Source organism: Chiloscyllium plagiosum, unplaced genomic scaffold, assembly GCF_037043375.1.
Source record: "Chiloscyllium plagiosum isolate Xiang-an unplaced genomic scaffold, Cpla_swu_hap1 HiC_scaffold_9, whole genome shotgun sequence".
NCBI lineage: Eukaryota > Metazoa > Chordata > Chondrichthyes > Orectolobiformes > Hemiscylliidae > Chiloscyllium > Chiloscyllium plagiosum.
Window position 1 is genome coordinate 22,710,976 of NW_028270147.1, and position 19,969 is coordinate 22,730,944.

General features: G+C 43.3%; 1 protein-coding gene across 1 annotated transcript in view; it reads left to right on the plus strand.

Annotated features, from left to right (window-relative positions):
• The first annotated feature begins 418 nt into the window (after window positions 1-418).
• The window catches only part of LOC122554191 (very-long-chain enoyl-CoA reductase-like), a 94,842-nt gene continuing 75,291 nt past the window's right edge, over window positions 419-19,969 (plus strand). The window contains exon 1 of the mRNA XM_043698837.2: window positions 419-588. Coding sequence (XP_043554772.1) covers window positions 565-588 — 24 coding nt within the window. The 5' untranslated portion in view covers window positions 419-564. The remainder of the gene's footprint in view (window positions 589-19,969) is intronic.

The window sequence follows — 19,969 nt, forward strand, 5'->3', positions numbered from 1 at the left end:
CACGAGAGTTTGAGAATGAAAACTCCCACCGGGAGAGACGACGAGGTTAATTTTGACCTTTCAATGCGCTCCTGTGAAATGTCACTCGAATATAACCGTTCAGATCCCAGGATGGGGTAAGGTCGCTGTATAATCGCCACCATCCAAAGACAGGACGGGTTGATGTGGGGAGTAAACCGACCCCTTGGAGCTACACAGTTGCTATTGGAACTAACCAATGGAAAGAACCCGTTCCTACCACTTGCCCCAGGACGTGGAGTAATGGGAATCGAAGACGGCGCTAAATTCCCGTGGAGTCATTGAGACGTTGGTGTTGGAGAGAGGAGGGGGGGGGGGGGGGAGACACTCCCATTCTTGGTCACATTTCGGTCTTAGCTCCACCCTTGGATAGAGTTTCCCAGAGCCCAAAGGGGAGATGGCTGAGCGTCCGCTCCACTGCCAAACAGCTCCAGCCTTGCTGAGCCTCTGAACTGCTGTAACAGCATCGGAGCTGCTCCTGTGAAGCTGCACAGTGTGTACACCCGGAGGGAAATCCGGCGCTGACACTCGCTATCTCTTGCAGCAATGAGCCGGGCCACTTTCTTCGAGGTAAGAGGATAACGGAGGGGCAAAACGTCAAACCGGTAAGACTGCAAACAGACCTGCACCCAGAGGACCTCCGCTCATAACCCATGTAAAGGGCGATCCTGCTGAGGCAAAAAAAAACCCCCACTAGAAGTTGCTGGAAAAGCTCAGCAGGTCTGGCAGCACCTGTGCAGAGTTACGATTTCGGGACGAAACGTTAACTTTGATTTCGCTTCACAGATGCTGCCAGACCTGCGGAGCCTTTCCAGCAACCTTTCCTCCCTGATTTACAGCATTCGTTCGATTTTTATCTATTGCTGAGGAATCGGTTTTCATGGTGTGTCTGAAAGTAGTCAGCGGTGTATCTTGGTGCTCTGCCAGACTCCAGCGAGAATCATTTGCCCCTCTACTGCAGGGCATAGGCGTGCAAAAAGTCAAAATATGGTGAGCCTCTGAACTGCTTGGAGCGTGGTCGGTGTTTTACGCCTTCAGTGAACTGCAATTGGTCGTGCTGTTACAGTACTTGGTGTCAATATTCGTGTGTAAGTAAGTGTAGATGCAGCACTCCTGGTTCTCACTCATTCTGAATTGCACTGAAAACTCTTGGGATAGGACGAGGTTGGAACTGGATAAAGGTAGGTGGTTAGATTGTGTTGTTAACAGGAGAGATGCACCCGTACCGGATGTTCGCAAACGTCAAGGGGATTCATTGGTTTTTCACTGCACCGTGAGACTCCCAGGATATTGGGAAGCAAGCATTACAGCAAAAGAATTGAGGATGCCACAGGCCCCTCCAGCTTGCTTAGCCATTCAATACAATCATGAGTGATCAGATTGTAACCTCAAATCCCCTTTCCTGTCTCTCTCCATAATCTTCCACTCCCCTACAATTCCAAAATCCTTAAATTTATCCGTAAATATATCCAGTGACGGGGCTTCCACTGCTTTCCATGGGTAGAAAATTCCAAAATATCACCACCCTCTAAGTAGATATGCTCGTTTTCTTAAAAGGTTCTAGATTTCCCCCTTGGTTCTAGATTTTCCCATGAGGGATAATATCCTCTCAATATTTACTCTGTCAAGCCCTATCTGAACCTTATTTGGTCCAGCTGCTTGAATCATGGAATGGCTATAGCAGAGTAGGAGGCTATTTGGTCCATCATATTTGTGTCATCTCTCTGGAAGTGCAATTCATCCATTGCCCCTCCTTCATAGTCTTGTACATTTATTTCACTTTAGATAATGATCCACATTCTCAGATGGTGGATCCCAAATCCTAATCACTTGCTGCTTAAGGTACTAAGAGTCATAGTCATAGTCGTGGAAGTCTACAGCACAGAGAAAGGCCCATTGTGTCCATGCCTGTCTGAAACACCCACCTAACTATTGTAATATCATTTTCCAACACTTGGCCCATAACTTCTTATGCCTTGGCCTCACAAGTGCACATCTAAATACCTTCTGAAATGTTATGGAGGTTTCTGCCTCTATCACAGTTACAGGGAGTGAATTCCAGATTCCACCACTGTCTGGATGAAAAGATTTTCCTCACATCACCATTAAACCCTTGGCTCCTCTTGTTCCTCAAGTTGCTTTTGATTCTTTCGCCATCATCGGTTCATGACCTTTCTGTCAGTAACAAGTTTCTCCCCATTTGCTCTGTCCAGACTCCACATGATTTTGAAACTCTCTACCAAATTCCCTCTGCTCCAATCTCTCTTTATGGACAACAACCCAATCTTTCCAATCTATCCGTGTAGCTGAAGTTCCTGATAACTGGAGACCTCGCCTGAATTTTTTTTTGCATCCCTTAACTGCCTTCACAGCTTTTCATGTCAAAGTCTGATGCTTAGAACTGGACACAAAATACCAGGTGAGGCTGAACCAAGATTTTAAACAGGTTTATCACACTTCTTTGTTTTTGTAATCTGTACTCTTATTTATAAAGTCCAGGATCCAGTTTAATTCATCAACCACTTTCTCAGCTTTGCATACTACCTAAATGACTTGTGCACATATCACTGCAGGGCCCTCTGCATTTGCACCTCCTTTAGAATTGTATCTTCCTATCAGAATGAATCATTTCAGACATCATTCTTCATTTTTCTAAATTCCATTGATTATACGCCCAACCTGATCGACTTTAACACGTAAGACAATCCATTCATTCCATGAATCGGTGAACTTGCTATGAACTACCGCCAATGCAAATAAAACTCTCTTTAAATAAGGAGTCCAAAACTGTACACAGAACTGCATTTTAACTGTCAGCAAAACTTTCAAGATTGAATTACAGTGTTTAACTCTCATTTGGACTTCAGACAAAATATGTAATTAATTCCAATTGCTATCTCCCATATCCTGATTCTACAAACAAAATATGCGTAGTTTTGTAAAATGTATTGACGAGTGTGCATTTTTGGTCAATTACATAAATTGGCAGGGGATGGCCCAGTGGGATTATCACTTGACCTGATATTCCACTAGACCTATTAATGTTCTGGGGATCTGGGTACAAATCACACTATAGCAGTTAGAGGAATTTAAATTCAGCAAAAATCTGGGAATAAAAGTCTCCTGATGATCATGAAAACCATTACTAATTGTTGGGGAAAAACCTATTCATCGGTTCACAATGTCTATTAGGCAAGGAAACTGTCATTCTTACCTGGTCTGGCCTATGTGAGACATTAGAATCTCTGGGCAATGAGTGCTGGCCTTGCCAGCAATGCCCACATCCTGTGAATAAATGAAAAAAAAAACACTTATTGACACTGGTGGATTGTAAAGTTGATGGTTTATAAATTAATAATATCTCACATGTGAACGAAATCTAAAACTCTGTTATGATGGAATTCCCATCACCTTCACCACATGAGTTTAAGAAGTTTAGCACCTTTGTTCTAAAATAAACAATTTTGTCTTAGACGAGTGAAAATGAAAAATGCTGGAAATAGAGTCATAGAGTCATAGAGGTGTGACAGTGGGTCAGGCAACATCCATGGAGAGAACAAGTTAACGTTTCGAGTCTAGATGACTCTTCACCAGATCAATTAGATAATCTATATTTTTCCATAATTTATGTAACCATCAATGAAATTACTCCTTAACCTGCCAAGCAAGCAGACCAGGGATACAACTGAATATCATGTTGTCTCTTGTTGTACTTCAACATTACAAAATGGAATCCAAGAATCATTTTATTCTTTTTAGGCCAAAGTGGGTGACCTCAAATTCATCTAAATTAAAATTTACAATGTACAGATATTTTCTTCTTTATTCTTTCATGGGATTTGGACATCACTGGCACCACCCCCATTTACTGCTCAATCCTTAGTTCTCTTGAATTGGTGACCTGCTAGGCCATTTCAGAGGGCAGTTAAGAAACAACTACATTCCTGCAGATCTGGTGTCACATGGAGGCCAAAGTAGTTAATGTGGCAGATTTCCTTCCCTAAAGGGATTGCTGACAGTCTCAGTAATTAGATTAGATTACTTACAGTGTGGAAACAGGCCCTTCGACCCAACAAGTCCACACCGACCCACCGAAGCGCAACCCACCCAGACCCATTCCCCTACATTTACCCCTTCACCTAACACTACGGGCAATTTAGCATGGCCAATTTACCTAACCTGCACATCTTTGGACTGTGGGAGGAAACCGGAGCACCCAAAGGAAACCCACACAGACACAGGGAGAATGTGCAAACACCATACAGTCGCCTGAGGCGGGAATTGAACCTGGGTCTCTGGCGCTGTGAGGCAGCAGTGCTAACCACTGTACCACCGTGCCGCCCACAAATGGTGACTGTGAAACTAGCTTTCAATTCCAGATTTTATCCATTAGTTTAAACCCCAGAAGTTGGCATGGTGGAATTTGAGCCCATGTCTCCAGAACATTAACCTGGGTCTCTGGGTTATTATTCCAATGAAATTTCTATCACACCATTGTCTTCCCTACTCAGCTGCTTCTGCATTACCTTCTAATGTAGGCACAGCATCAGTACATGAGATGATGGCTACAAGTGTTAGATCAAATGACAAGGTTTCCTTCTCATCAAATTTTGATTTCTGTTGGACCAAATCTTATATCACGTCTTCATCAGTTGGCAGTTCTTGATTAAAGCAAAAAATGCATACTTACACCATCTGCAGCTTGTAAATCAGGAAAAGAATAGTGGGGTGATGGAGACGCAGGATTTGAGAACACGGGTTAGAATGAAGATGTTGCTATCTTCCATAGTTTCTGCTCCATCACTGGTCTCCAGTCTGGCTGCTCCAATAATGGAGAGAACTGTCTCCTGTGTTGGCATGACAACATACAACCTTCAGGTATCACTGCCTCCAGTTTTATAGGACACTTTTCTGTGAGAGACGGAGAGAAAAGTCTGTCAATCAGTTTGCAATATGTTTGTGTGATGTATTCATCATATTTGAGTATATATCAGTGCAGGTAAACTGAGCAGTGCTGAGTGTATGGAAATGAAATGATGCTGTGACTGTGAGGTATGAGCCATGCTTGATGGAGAATATTGGTAAATGAGTGAAGGGGATATGCTGAATGGAGCAGTGCATGAGGATAATAATTCGTTCACAAACCTTAACCATTCATGTGAGTCACTAAACATCTTCCTGCAGTATGTTCAGGTCCTTGATGCCAGAATACTACCATTGAATGCAATGGCAAGCCAATCTCACTGCATTGTCAGTGTCAGTCTGGACGGTTTTCCTGGTACCATGAGGAAGAGAGCCCAACCTGAGCAAAGGTCTCCACTGCTACATCACAGAACCTGGGAGCATGCTTTCCATTCTGTTCTCCTATTTAGAACATAGAACAATACAGCACAGGGATAGGCCCTTTGACCCACCATGTCTGTACTGATCAAGATGCTATTCTAAACTAATCCCATCTGTCTGCATGTGATCCATGTCTCCCTACTCTCTGCATATTTAGTGTGTCTGTCTGAATGCCTGTTAAATGTTGCTATCGTATCTACTTGTACTACATCCCCTGGCAGCACATTCCAGGCAGGTACATCTCCCTTAAACTTCTTCCCTCTCACCTTAAACCTATGCCCCCTTGTATTTGATATTTCCACTCTAGGAAAAAGACTTTGACTATTCACCCTATCTATGCCTCTCATAATTTTATATACTTCTATCAGGTCGCCCGTTAGTCTCCAATGCTCTAATGAAAACAATCCAAGTTTGACCAATCTCTTCATATAGCTAATACATGCTAATTAAAACTTGACCTTTCTCAAGAGGATTGCAGTTCAAAGAGATATAGAATGCTGGTCAGACCTCACCTGGACTACATAAGAGCACATGAACAGAAGTGGGCCATTCAACCCATTGAGTTTGCCCCTCCATTCGATATGATCATGGATGATTGAAAACATCAATGCCTTCTGCCCACAAAATCCTCATAACCTTTACATTATTGATAATCAGAAAGTTATCGACCTCTACTGTAAACAAAATCAAAGACTGGATTTCAACAGCTATCTGAGGTAGAGAATTCCAAACGAGCCACCACCCTCTGAGTGAAATCATTTCTCCTCATTTTGGTTCTAAATGGCTTCCCCATTATTTTGAAATTGTTTCCCTTGGTTCTAGTCTCCCCCACCAGGGGAACATTTTAACTACAACTGCCCTGTTCATCCCTTTGATTATTTTGTAGGTTTCAAAGAGATCATCTCTCATTCTTCAAAACTCTAGAGAATATGGAATCAGTTTGCCCAAACTGTCTTCAGAGGACACTAGCACCACCCTGAGAACCAGCCTCCTCAATGTACATTGTGCACTGTCTGGTAACAATGAGCTAGATTTTCCAGGCAGAATCCTTGTTGTAGCACAGTCTGAAGGAAGGTCTGGGAAATTTCTCAATGCCTGGAACCCTCCAAAAGTCTCCATAAGAGTCGGAAACTTTGAATGGTTCAGATGAAATGCACTGAAATAGTTACTCAGGAGCAATTAGAGAGTTAATTTCAAAACTAGAGAGCATAATTTTATGGTGAGAGGATACAGATTTAAATGGGATCTGAGGGACAACTTTTTCACACAATTGGTTGTTCCTATATGGAATGAACTACCAGAGGAAGCGGTAGATGCAGTTATAGTTCCAACATTTAAAAGAAATTTGGTACACATGTAGAAAATGTTTAGAAAGATATGGGCCATATGCAGGTACATGGGACTAGTTTAGATTGGGAAACTTGTTCATCATGAAAGAATTGGACCGAAGAATCTGTTCCATGCTGTAAGACTCTACGTAGTTTAACTGCTGAGGAACTAATTAAGAGACTCCAAACTTACCTCACACCCCTCTCTAGAACCTTTACACCAACAACCCCCACCCATCCCCCCCAAAACCAAACCCTGACCTGAAACCCTCAGCACAGAGACCCTGACACCTCTTCACCCTGACCCCCACCCACCCCACTCCTCAAACCGAGGGACTCCAGCAAAGTGCCAATCCATGGACCCCAATAACTCCCCCACGCTGGTATCCGACACAACCCACTGCAGGTCTTGATGCCTCTCACCAGAACCTGAAACAACTCCTCTCCCCATTCCCTTACTAGACTCAATTTCTCCCTCCCCTCAACCCCTGCCACAGTGGCTAGAGCTGACTCTCTGCCTAACCTCTCCCCAGCTGGCACCCTACTTACCAGGCACTCTGACACCGCGCTCTCCCAGCATCCTGATATCACCCTGGCCTTCTAGTTGTTAGGACCTTTAAATTTCAGACTATGTCTACTAACTGCTGTGAAAAGGGCGTGTGGTTTACTGACCCTGTTCTATGAAAAAACCGTCAAAGCGGAAATATGCTTCTACATTACTGGAATCTCCTCTCAGAAGTGCAGAGCTCCCTTTTTTCATTGAACAAAGGGGGAGTGTTGTCACTCGCCAAAAATCTGGTTTAATACCTTTCCTGAGATAAGGGCAAATGATTTGTTTTTTTTCAGGGAAGGGGAATGTGGGGCAACTTTCCTCACCTGTTGGGAAGGCAGATAATTGGGCAGACAATGAGTGGATGCCATTAAAGTGGCTGTAAATTGATTATTGTATTGCCCTATTTGGTGGCAAGTAAAAAGGGTCTCCTATAGAATAAAGTTTTCGTACAATGGCGTCTTTTTACTGTGTCATTACACATACACACACAACCACAGGTACTGCTGGTGTCCCTTTGGATGCAGAGATAGTTTTAGGGAAATTAAAAAAAAACAGGAGATTCAGAGATTCTCCTCATTCTAGGGACTGGCTCTGAGCTAGCTAGTCAAAAGTAAATACAAGGTGACTTGGTGACAGTATACCGGCCTCTGTGGAGTCATTTCACTTACCCCTCCCACTCCTAAAAAGAAGAAGGGTCTCCATGTATTTCTCGTCCAGAACTTAACTGTTGAGGTGGCAAGTTTCTCTCTGAGGCCAATTCCCTCAATTATTTGCCCTTCTCGCCAGCATCCTCACCAACTCCGGGAGTGCAGTGCAAATTCACAAGAATGATTTTGGTTCAAAAAATATAAAATTTTGAGAACTTCGAATACAGTGTTATATTCTTTTGAGAATGCCAGATTAAAAAATGATTCACTGAAGGATTAATGAGGAATGGATTAAAAGGGTAGGTGAGGACAGTCAACAACAAGGAGGCACGACCTTCAAGTTAAACCAGTGCTGTTCAGGGGTGGTGTCAGAAAGCACTTATTGATTTTACTTGCTCAGAAATCTAACTTCAGGCATAGCAGATAAAAGGACAACTTGAGAAGGAGGCAGTTAATGCAGGACTGAGGGTGTTGTACTTAAATGCAGGAAGTATATGAACAAATGAGCTTGCAGTGAAGATTGAAATTCGAAGGTATGATGTTGTGGGTATCTCCGAGATGTGTCTGCAAAAGGATCGGGGCTGGGAACTGAATATCCAAGGACACAGGTTCTAGGGATAGCATTACAGCTGTACTGAGGGAGGATATTCCCAAAAGTACATCCAGGGAAGTTATTTGGGTGGAACTGAGAAATAGAAAACGGATGATCACCTTATTGGGATTGTATTATAGACCCCGTAATAGTCAGAGGGAAATTGAGAAACAAATTTGTAAGATCTCAGCTTTCTGTAAGAATTATAGGGTGGTTATGATAGGGGATTTTAACTTTCCAAACATAGATTGGGACTGCCATAGAGTTAAGGGTTTAGATGGAGAGAAATTTGTTAAGTGTGTACAAGAAAATTTTCTGAATCAGTACATGGATGTACCCATTGGAGAAGATGCAAAACTTGACCTACCTTTGGGAAATAAGGCAGGGCAGGTGACTGAGGTGTCAGTGGGGAAGCACTTTGGGGCCAGTGACCATAATTCTATTAGTTTTAAAATAGTGATGGAAAAGATAGACCAGATCTAAAATTTGAAGGTCTAAATTGGAGAAAGGCCAATTTTGACGGTATTAGGCAAGAACTTTCAAATGGGAAGCCTTCCGAAATGAGGTAACGAGAGTCAAGTGAAAGTATATTCCTGTTAGGGTGAAAGGAAATGCTGGTAGGTATAGGGAATGCTGGATGACTAAGTAAATTGAGGGTTTAGTTAAGAAAAAGAAGGAAGCATAGGTCAGGTATAGACAGGATAGATCGAGTGAATCCTTAGAAAAGTATAAAGGCAGTAGGAGTATACTTAAGAGGGAAATCAGGAGGGCAAAAAGGGGACATGAGATAGCTTTGGCATATAGAGTGAAGGAGAATCCAAAGAGTTTTTACAAATACATTAGGGACAAAAGAGTAACTAGGGATAAAATTGGGCCCCTCAAAGATCAGCAAGGCGGCCTTTATGTGGAGCCGCAGGAGATGGGGGAGATACTAATTGAGTATTTTGTGTCAGTGCTAACTGTGGAAAAGGACATGGAAGATACCTCAGTGGTTAGCACTGCTGCCTCACAGCATCAGGGTCCCAGGTTCGATTCCAGCCTCGGGGTTACTGTCTGTGTGGAGTTTGCACATTCTCCCTGTGTCTGCGTGGGTTTCCACTGGGTACTCCGGTTTCCTCCCACAGTCCAAAGATGTGCAGGTCAGGTGAATTGGCCATGCTAAATTGCCCATAGTGTTAGGTGCGTTAGTCAGAGGGAAATGGGTCTGGGTGGGTTACTCTTCGGAGGGTTGGTGTGGACTGGTTGGGCCGAAGGGCCTGTTTCCACACTGTAGGGAATCTAATCTAATCATATAGAATGTAGAGAAATAGGTGGTAATATCTTGAAAAATGTCCATATTACAGTGGATGAAGTGCTGGATGTCTTGAAACGCATAAAAGAGGATAAATCCCTAGGACCATAAGACATAGGAGTGGAAGTAAGGCCATTCGGCCCATTGGGTCCACTCCGCCATTCAATCATGGCTGATGGGCATTTCAACTCCACTTACCCGCATTCTCCCCGTAGCCCTTAATTCCTTGTGACATCAAGAATTTATCAATCTCTGCCTTGAAGACATTTAGCCTCCACTACACTCCGTGGCAATGAATTCCACAGGCCCATCACTCTCTGGCTGAAGAAATTTCTCCGCATTTCTGTTCTGAATTTAATTCTAAGGCTGTGTCCACAGGTCCTAGTCTCCTTGCCTAACGGAAACAATTTCCTAGCGTCCACCCTTTCCAAGCCATGTATTATCTTGTAAGTTTCTATTAGATCTCCCCTTAATCTTCTAAACTCCAATGAATACAATCCCAGGATCCTCAGCCATTCCTCGTATGTTAGACCTACCATTCCAGGGATCATCCATGTGAATCTCCGCTGGACACGCTCCAGTGCCAGTATGTCCTCCTTGAGGTGTGGGGACCAAAACTGGACACAGTACTCCAAATGGGGCCTAACCAGAGCTTTATAAAGTCTCAGTAGCACAATGATGTGGGCGGCACGGTGGCACAGTGGTTAGCACTGCTGCTTCACAGCGCCAGAGACCTGGGTTCAATTCCCGCCTCAGGCGACTGTGTGGAGTTTGCACATTCTCCCCGTGTCTGCGTGGGTTTCCTCCGGGTGCTCCGGTTTCTTCCCACAGTCCAAAGATGCGCAGGTCAGGTGAACTGGCCATGCTAAATTGTCCGTAGTGTTAGGTAAGGGGTAAATGTAGGGGTCTGGGTGGTTTGCGCTTCGGCGGGTCGGTGTGGACTTGTTGGGCCGAAGGGCCTGTTTCCACACTGTAAAGTAATCTAATCTAAAAAAAACGATGCTTTTTTATTCCAACCCTCTTGAGATAAATGACAACATTGCATTCGCTTTCTTAATCACGGACTCAACCTGCATGTTTACCTTTAGAGAATCATCAGGTGTACCCTAGAACTCTGTGGGAAGTTAGAGAAGTGATTGCTGGGCCTCTTGCTGAGATATTTGTATCATGGATAGTCACAGGTGAGGTGCCGGAAAACTGGAGGTTGGTTAACGTGGTGCCACTGTTTAAGAAAGGTGGCAAGGACAAACCAGGGAACTATAGACTGGTGAGCCTGATGAGGGTGGTGGGCAAGTTGCTGGAGGGAATCCTGAGGGACAGGATGTACATATATTTGGAAAGCCAAGGACTGATTGGGATTGTCAACATGGCTTTCTGTGTGGGAAATCATGTCTCACAAACTTGACTGAGTTTTTTGAAGAAGTAACAAAGAAGATTGAGAGCAGAGCTGTCGATGTGATCTATATGGACTTCAGTAAGGCGTTCGACAAGGTTCCCCATGGGAAACTGATTAGCAAGGTTAGATCTCATGGAATACAGGGAGAACTAGCCATTTGGATACAGAACTGACTCAAAGATAGAGGGTGGTGGTGGAGGGTTGTTTTTCAGATTGGAGGTCTGTGACCAGTGGAGTGCCACAAGGATTGGTGCTGGGCCCTCTACCTTTTGTCATTCACATAAATGATTTGGATGCGAGCGTAAGAGGTACAGTTAGTAAGTTTGTAGATGACACCAAAATTGGAGGTGTTACAGCGAAGAGGGTTACCTCAGATTACAACAGGATCTGGACCAGATGGGCCAATTTGCTGAGAAGTGGCAGATGGAGTTTAATTCAGATAAATGCAAGATGCTGCATTTTGGGAAAGCAAATCTTAGGACTTATACACTCAATGATAAGCTCCTAGGGAGTGTTGCTGAACAAAGAGACATTGGAGTGCAGGTTCATAACTCTTGAAAGTGGAGTCACAGGCAGATAGGATAGTGAAGAAGGCGTTTGGTATGCTTTATTTTGTTGGTCAGAGTATTGAGTACAGGAGTTGGGAGATCATGTTGCGGCTGTCCAGGACACTGGTTAGGCCACTTTTGGAATATTGCGTGCAATTCTGGTCTCCTTCCTAAGGATGTAGTGAAACTTGAAAGGGTTCAGAAAAGATTTACAAGGATGTTGCCAGGGTGGAGGATTTGAGCTATAGGGAGAGATTGAATAGGCTGGGGCTGTTTTCCCTGGAGCATCGGAGGTTGAGGAGTGATCTTATAGAGGTTTATAAAATTATGAGGGGTATGGATTGGATAAATAGACAAAGTCTTTTCCCTGGGGTGGGGGTGTCGAGAACTAGAGGGCATAGGTTTAGGGTGAGAGGGGAAAGATATAAAAGGGACCTAAGGGGCAACTCTTTCACGCAGAGGGTGGTGCGTTGTCAAGATCCTGTTGTAATCTGAGGTAACCTTCTTCGCTGTCCACTACACCTCCAATTTTGGTGTCATCTGCAAACTTACTAACTCTACCTCTTATGCTCGCATTCAAATCATTTATGTAAATGACAAAAAGTAATGGATCCTTGGGGAACCTTGTCGAACGCCTTACTGAAGTCCACAAAGATCACATCTACCACTCTGCCCTCATCAATCCTCTTTGTTACTTCTTCAAAAAACTCAATCAGGTTTGTGAGACATGATTTCCCACACACAAAGCCATGTTGACTATCCCTAATCAGTTCTTGCCTTTCCAAATACATGTACATCCTCTCCCTCAGCTTTCCCTCCAACAACTTGCCCACCACTGAGGTCAGGCTCACTGGTCTATAATTCCCTGGCTTGTCCTTACCACCCTTCTTAAACAGTGGCACCACATTTGCCAACCTCCAGTCGTCCGGCACCTCACCTGTGACTATCGATGATACAAATATCTTAGCAAGAGGCCCAGCAATCACTTCCCTTGCTTCCCACAGAGTTCTCGGGTACACCTGATCAGGTCCTGGGGAGTTATCCACCTTTATGCGTTTCAAGACATCCAGCATTTCCTCCTCTGTAATATGGACATTTTGCAAGATGTCACCATCTATTTCACTACAGTCTATATCTTCCATTTCCTTTTCCACAGTAAATACTGATGCAAAATACTCATTTAGTATCTCTCCCATTTTCTGCGGCTTCACACAAAGGCCACCTTGCTGATCTTTGAGGGACCCTATTCTCTCCCTAGTTACCCTTTTGTCCTTAATATATTTGTAAAAACCCTTTGGATTCTCCTTAATTCTATTTGCCAAAGCTTTTTGCCCTCCTGATTTCCCTCTTAAATATACTCCTACTTCCTTTATATCCTTCTAAGGATTCACTCGATCTATCCTGACTATACCTTCCATCTTTTTCATTGGAATCTCTTTTGGGATATGCTTCCATCTTTTTCTTAACCAAACCCTCAATTTCTTTAGTCATCCAGCATTCCCTGTACCTACCAGCCTTTCCTTTCACCCTGACAGGAATATACTTTCTTTGGATTCTTGTTATCTATTTCAGAAGGCTTCCCATTTTCCAGCCGTCCCTTACCTGCGAACATCTGCCCCCAATCCGCTTTTGAAAGTTTTTGCCTCATACTGTCAAAATTGGCCTCTCTTCAATTTAGAACTTCAACTTTTAGATCTGGTCTATCATTTTCCATCACTATTTTAAATCTAATAGAATTATGGTCGCTGGCCCCAAAGTACTCCCCCACTGACACCTCAGTCACCTGCCCTGCCTTATTTCCTAAGAGTAGGTCAAGGTTTGCACCTGCTCTAGTAGGTACATCCACATACTGAATCAGAAAATTGTCTTGTACACACTTAACAAATTCCTCTCCATATAAACCTTTAACACTATGGCAGTCCCAGTCGATGTTTGGAAAGTTAAAATCCCCTACCATAACCACCCTATTACTCTTACAGATAGCTGGGATCTCCTTACAAGTTTGTTTCTCAATTTTCCTCTGACTATTAGGCGGTCTATAATACAACCCCAATAAGCTTATCATCTCTTTCTTATTTCTCAGTTCCACCCACATAACTGCCCTAGATGTATTTCCGGGAATATCCTCCCTCAGCACAGCTGTAATGCTATCCCTTATCAAAAACGCAACTCCCCCTCCTCTCTTGCCTCCCTTTCTATCCTTCCTGTAGCATTTGTATCCTGGAACATTAAGCTGCCAGTCCTACCCATCCCTGAGCCACGTTTCTGTAATTGCTATGATATCCATCCCATGTTGCTAACCATGCCCTGAGTTCATCTGCCTTTCCTGTTAGGCCCCTTGCATTGAAATAAATGCAGTTTAATTTATTAGTCCTACCTTGCCCTGACTGTTTGACTCGCTTCTGTTCTCAACTGTAGCAGTCTCAGATTAATCTCTTTCCTCACTATATCTCTGGGTCCCACTCCCCTCCAGTTTACTAATTTAAATCTTCCCGAGCAAACCTCCCTGCCAGTATATTAGTCCCCTTCCAATTTAGATGCAATCCTTTTTCTTGTACAGGTCACTTCTATCCCAAAACAGATTCCAATGATCCAAAAATGTGAACCCTTCTCCCATACACCAGCTCTTCAGCCATGCATTCATCTGCTCTGTCCTCGTATTCCTGCCCTCACTAGCTCGTAGCACCAGGAGTAATCCAGATATTACTACTCTCGAGGACCTTCTTTTTAAATTTCTGCCTAACTCTTTGTAATCTCCCTTCAGAATCTCATTCCTATGTCGTTGGTTCCAATGTGGACAATGACCTCTTGCTGGTCCCTCTCCCCCACGAGAACATTCTGTACCTCTCTGAGACATCCTTGATCCTGGCACCAGGGAAGCATCATATCATTCTGCTTTTTCGCTGCCGGCCACAGAAACTTCTGTTTGTACCTCGGACTAACACAATTGATCTCTTGGAAGCCAACATATCCCTTGTTGCATTTGAGCCAGTCTCAATACCAGAAACTTGGCTGTTTGTGCAACTTTCCCCGGAGAATCCATCACCCCCTACATTTTCCAAAACAGCATATCTGTTTGAAATGGGTATATCCACAAATGACTCCTGCACATGCTGCCTACCTCTCTTACCTTTCCTGGCGTTAACCCATTTATGTGACTGTATCTGAGACTGATTACCCCCTTCCTATAACTGCCATCCATCACATACTGTTGCTGTAGCAAATTCCTCATTGCTTCTAACTGTCTCTCCAACTGATCCATTCGATCTGATAAGATTCGCATCCAACAGCATTTATGGCAGATATAATCCGTAGTAACCCTTAAACTCTCTTTAAACTCCCACATCCGACAAGAAGCACATATCACTCTACTAAAGGCCATTTTTGCTCTTTTACAATCTACAGACCCAGAAAATAACACCGTCTTCTTCCTCTACAAAACACTGCCCCAGGTTAAATTAATAGTTATGGCTTATATTTTAAGTTTAATCAAGAGACATATCTCTAAAAACATATAATCAAGAAAGAACCCACTCTAATCACTACTGCAGCCTTTCTGTTGGACACACTTAAAACAACAATTAACTTATCTGATTCTGTGTTGTGAACTTCGCCCAAACAGTTCCTCCAAGATTAGTTGTGAATTTCACTGTTTGTTAATTTTCCCAGGCACACTCCGGTGTTCAGCGATACATAAATTCAAAACAGCAAAGGCAGAAACTGTGCAGGTTCTCTCTCTATCTCTATCTCTCCTGCACTGTCCTCACCATGTGCTTCCTTTGTCTGTTGTTCTCCCTTTTAAAACTGCTGTTGTTTTGACTTTTTTTCCCCAAAGTTCCAAAACAATGCAACAGCATATAAAACAGTAATTGCTGCTCCTGGAATTCAAGGAAATCACCTCCAGCACCTAAAATACCTCAAAAAAAGGAGCAGCTGTTACAGCCAGAAATTTTTCCTGTCCTCCATCTTGGATTACCCAGAATCCTCTTGAAAGGAACAGACCTCCGAGAAGACTAATTCAAGGATAGAAGTTCGATATATCATATGAAGACAATGGATGTAGGTTTGCTCGCTGAGCTGGAACGTTTGTTTTCAAACATTTTGTCACCATCCTAGGCAACATCATCAATGAGCCTCCAGGTGAAGCACTGGTGGTATGGCCTGCTTTCTATTTACATGTTTAGGTTTCCTTGGGTTGGTGATACTATTTCCTAGGCTATTGTCATTTCCTGTTCTTTTTCTCAGGGGATGGTAAATGGGATCCAAGTCATTGTGGTTGTTGATAGAGTTCCAGTTGGAATGCCATGCTTCTAGGAATTCTTGCATGTGTCTCTGTTTGGCTTATACTAGGATGGATGTGTTGTCTCAGTCAAAGTGGTGTCCTTCCTCATCCGTATGTAAGGATACTAGTAAGAGTGGGTCATCTCTTTTTGTGGCTAGTTGATGTTCATGTGTCCTGGTGGCTACTTTTCTGCCTGTTTATCCAATGTGGTGTTTGTTACAGTTCTTGCAAGAAATTTTGTAGATGACATTAGTTTTGCTCGTTGTCTGAATAGGGTCTTTCAAGTTCATTAGCTGCTGTTTTAGTGTGTTGGTGGGTTTGTGGGCTACTATGATGCCAAGAGGTCTGAGTAGTCCAGCAGTCATTTCCGAGATGTCTTTGCTATAGAGGAGAGTGGCTAGGATTTCAGGATATGTTTTGTCTGCCTGTTTGGGTTTGTTGCAGAGACATCGGTGGATATGTTCATTGGGTACCCGTTCTTTTTGAATACACTGTATGTGATTTTTCTCTGCTCTTCGTAGCTCCTGTAGAACTAGAAAAATAATAGGAAATGGGGTCACCACTGGAAATGACATCACACAGGAAATGATGTCACCAGCCCAAGGAACCCTAAACACATAAATAAAAAGCGGGCCATACCACCAGTGCTTCATCCAGAGGCTCACTGATGATGTTACCTTGTATGGTGACAAAACTTCTGAAAACGAACCTTTCAGCTCAGCAAGCAAACCTACATTCAGAACCTCAACCTGAGCTACAAATCTTCTCAAAGCTCATTAATATGAAGGCAATCTACAGCAACAGGAATCTGACTACCATTTCTGCTATTAGTACTAACTAAAGTTAGTCACCTCTAAGTGAAATAAGACTGGGTGTTTCTATTATTCATGGGAAGTGAGCATGGGGACTGGGGGCTGTGAGTGGGATGGGGGAATGGAGGTGGAAGAGGGATCTGAGGAGAATGGGGGTGTTGGAGGGTGTCAGGTAAACTGGAAGTGTCAGATAGGCTGGGGGACAAGTGGAACTTGCCTTCCCCAGCTGATCAGCTGTCCACCACCTCTATCATTGGCCATGGTAGAGGAAATGTGTGCTGGCACAGTGCAAGTGCTGGCGATGGACAGTCACTTGTTTGTCACATAGAAGTTGGGATGTCATGTTGTGGCTGTACAGGATACTGGTGAGGCCAATTTTGGAATACTGCGCACAATTCTAATCATCCTTCTATGGGATGGATGTTGTTAAACTTGAGAGGGTACAGAAAAGACTGACAAGGATACTGCACGGACTGAAGGGGTTGAGCTATAGGGAGAGACTGAATAGGCTGGGGATGTATTCCTTGGAGCACTGGGGGCTAAGGGGTGACCTAATAGAGTTTTATAAAGTCATGAGTGGCATGGATAGGGAGAGTAGCCAAGGTCTTTTTCCCAGGGTTAGGGAGTCCAAAACTAGAGGGCGTAGGTTTAAGGTAAGAGGTGAAATATTTAAAAAAGATCTGAGATGTGACTTTTTCATGCAAAGGTGGTGTGCGTATGGCATGAGCTGCCAGAGGAAGTGGTGGAGGCTGGTACAATTACCACATTTAAAAGGCATCTGGCTGGGTATACGAATAGGAAGTGTTTAGAGGGACATGGACCAAATGCTAACAAATTGGGTCAGATTGGAATGTCTGGTCAGCACGGACTAGATTCCCTACAGTGTGGAAACAGACCCTTCGGCCCAGACAGTCCACACCAACCCTCCGAAGAGTAATCCACCTAGATCCATTTCCCTTTGACTATTGCACCTAACACTATGTGCAATTCAGCATGGCCAATTTACCTGACCTGCACAGCTTTGGATTGTGAGAGGAAACCGAAGCACCCAGAGGAAACCCACACAGACAGTTGCCCGAGGCTGGAATCCAACCTGGGATCCTGGCGCTATGAGGCAGCAGTGCTAACCACTGAGCCAGCATGCCACCCGTGGATTGGACCAAACGGTCTGTTTCGATACCATTTGACTGGAGCCACTGTGGGTGGCCCAGTTGGATGGGCAGAGGGATCAGTTGTTCTGGGTGGCCCTGGAAACACAGACCCGGATGCAGACTTGAGAAGATAATGTTAACCTTAAACTGAAAACACAGATGAGGTTCCTGGCAGCTCTCATTTTGTTGCTTTGCAGGAAAGGGACATTGACTACACATGACTGAGCACTCCACCACCAAGTGGCGGCATTCCCAGTAAATGCAGCTTATTATAAATAGACATTTTTTGTTTCTTGGAGAATTCTTGCCTTGTCTTATCACTCTTTTGTTCAGGACATATTTGATTCTGACAAAGGGCTACATGAATATGTCTCTGATTTTCAAGTACATACTGATAATTGAGTATTTGCAGCAATTTCTGTTCTTATTTCATGGATTCAAAACCTGACTCAGTGGTGACCAAAATGATGTCTTCACTGGGTGCATATTCTGGTGCAGGATGCACAAGACACCATTTTGGTAAAGGCCAAACAGAAGTGTCCTGTACCCCTGTCAGAAACAGACAGTAGGCAGTTAACATGTCTAGTTTTGTACCCTTTAACTTCGTCTTACATCTGAAGTAGACTGTATGGACACTACTGTTCCCTACAACACCAACACTAGGCAGCATGGAGTGAGAAGCAAGTTAGCATGCATTTAATCATCACTAGTCCTAATTGTGAGATCTTTGACCTCAGTCCTGACAGTGACTTCCAAGCAACTCCTGTCCAATCTCAACTTAGGTAAAAGTGAGTACTGCAGATGCTGGAGATTGGAGTCAAGAGTGTGGTGCTGGAAAAGCATCCGAGGTAAGGCAGCATCCGAGGAGCTTTTGCCCAAAACGTCGATTTTCCAGCAATTTCTCCCTAGACCTGGTCCCAACCCCTAACCTTACCCTGCCCCATCTAATCACACCCCAAGATTCTCTCCCCATTCATGATAACATTGCAGCCACCCATGACATTATTTCCCCACCTCTAATCTCACTCTGAGATGTAGCCCTTCATCCTCCTCAACCCTATGATATGACTGAATCACTTACCTGGAGATTGTTATGAGGAAGACACAGCAGTAGAAACCCACATATGTTTGTGCACAATACAGTCCAAGGACCAAAGTCCCATGCTCCCTCAATCTCCCCATTGGAACGGGGAGTGCTCTTCGGGTGAAATGCCTACGACTGCAGCAAAATTTCTAGCCACACAAAACAAAATTCATGGTTTGATTTTTTTACCTCAGAAAATACCTAAATTTGACTCTGACTTTTACCTTGTGTTCATAACATTTCATTGGGTTGTTATCATGTACAAACTAATGATCACACAGAGGGGAGACAATTTTCTTTGTTTGCTATTTATAGCAAAATGAATAGTCTTTTCCTTATAAACACATCAATGGTGTTTCTATAATTAGCACACAAAAGGAAATCTTAGCTTCTTGTCATTGTAGAATTTAGTCCAATCGTACCTTACCAAGAAAAGTAAGTATCTGTGGTTTTAATGCATTACATGGCTTAAAAATGATCAAAGTATTGAAAGATTACATAAACAGACGAGCCAGGCTTGTACTTTGCGAAAAGCATTTGAAACCAGAGATTAAATTACAGATTGTAGCTGACTCCAACTCAACTGATACTCGATATCATAATTAATGGCTAGATTATTTCTGTAGATGTAAATGGTTGCTGTGCTTTGATGTCTGTGTTGATTATAGAATTGGTCGTTAGCTGTAACAATCTCTGATCACTTTATTCTGAGGGCTTTTTTTGTTAGAATGAAGGATTACAACAGAATTTCTGATGGAAGTTAAGATTCTGGGATGTTGCAGTCACTGTATATTAATTTATATTAAAAATACCAGAATCTACCTGAGATTTAGTGTTTCATTAAATTCCTTCATTGTTGTTAGCATAAAGGCTTTAAAAACCCACTACACTGAGAAAATTGCCTCTGGTATTCTATTGCAATAA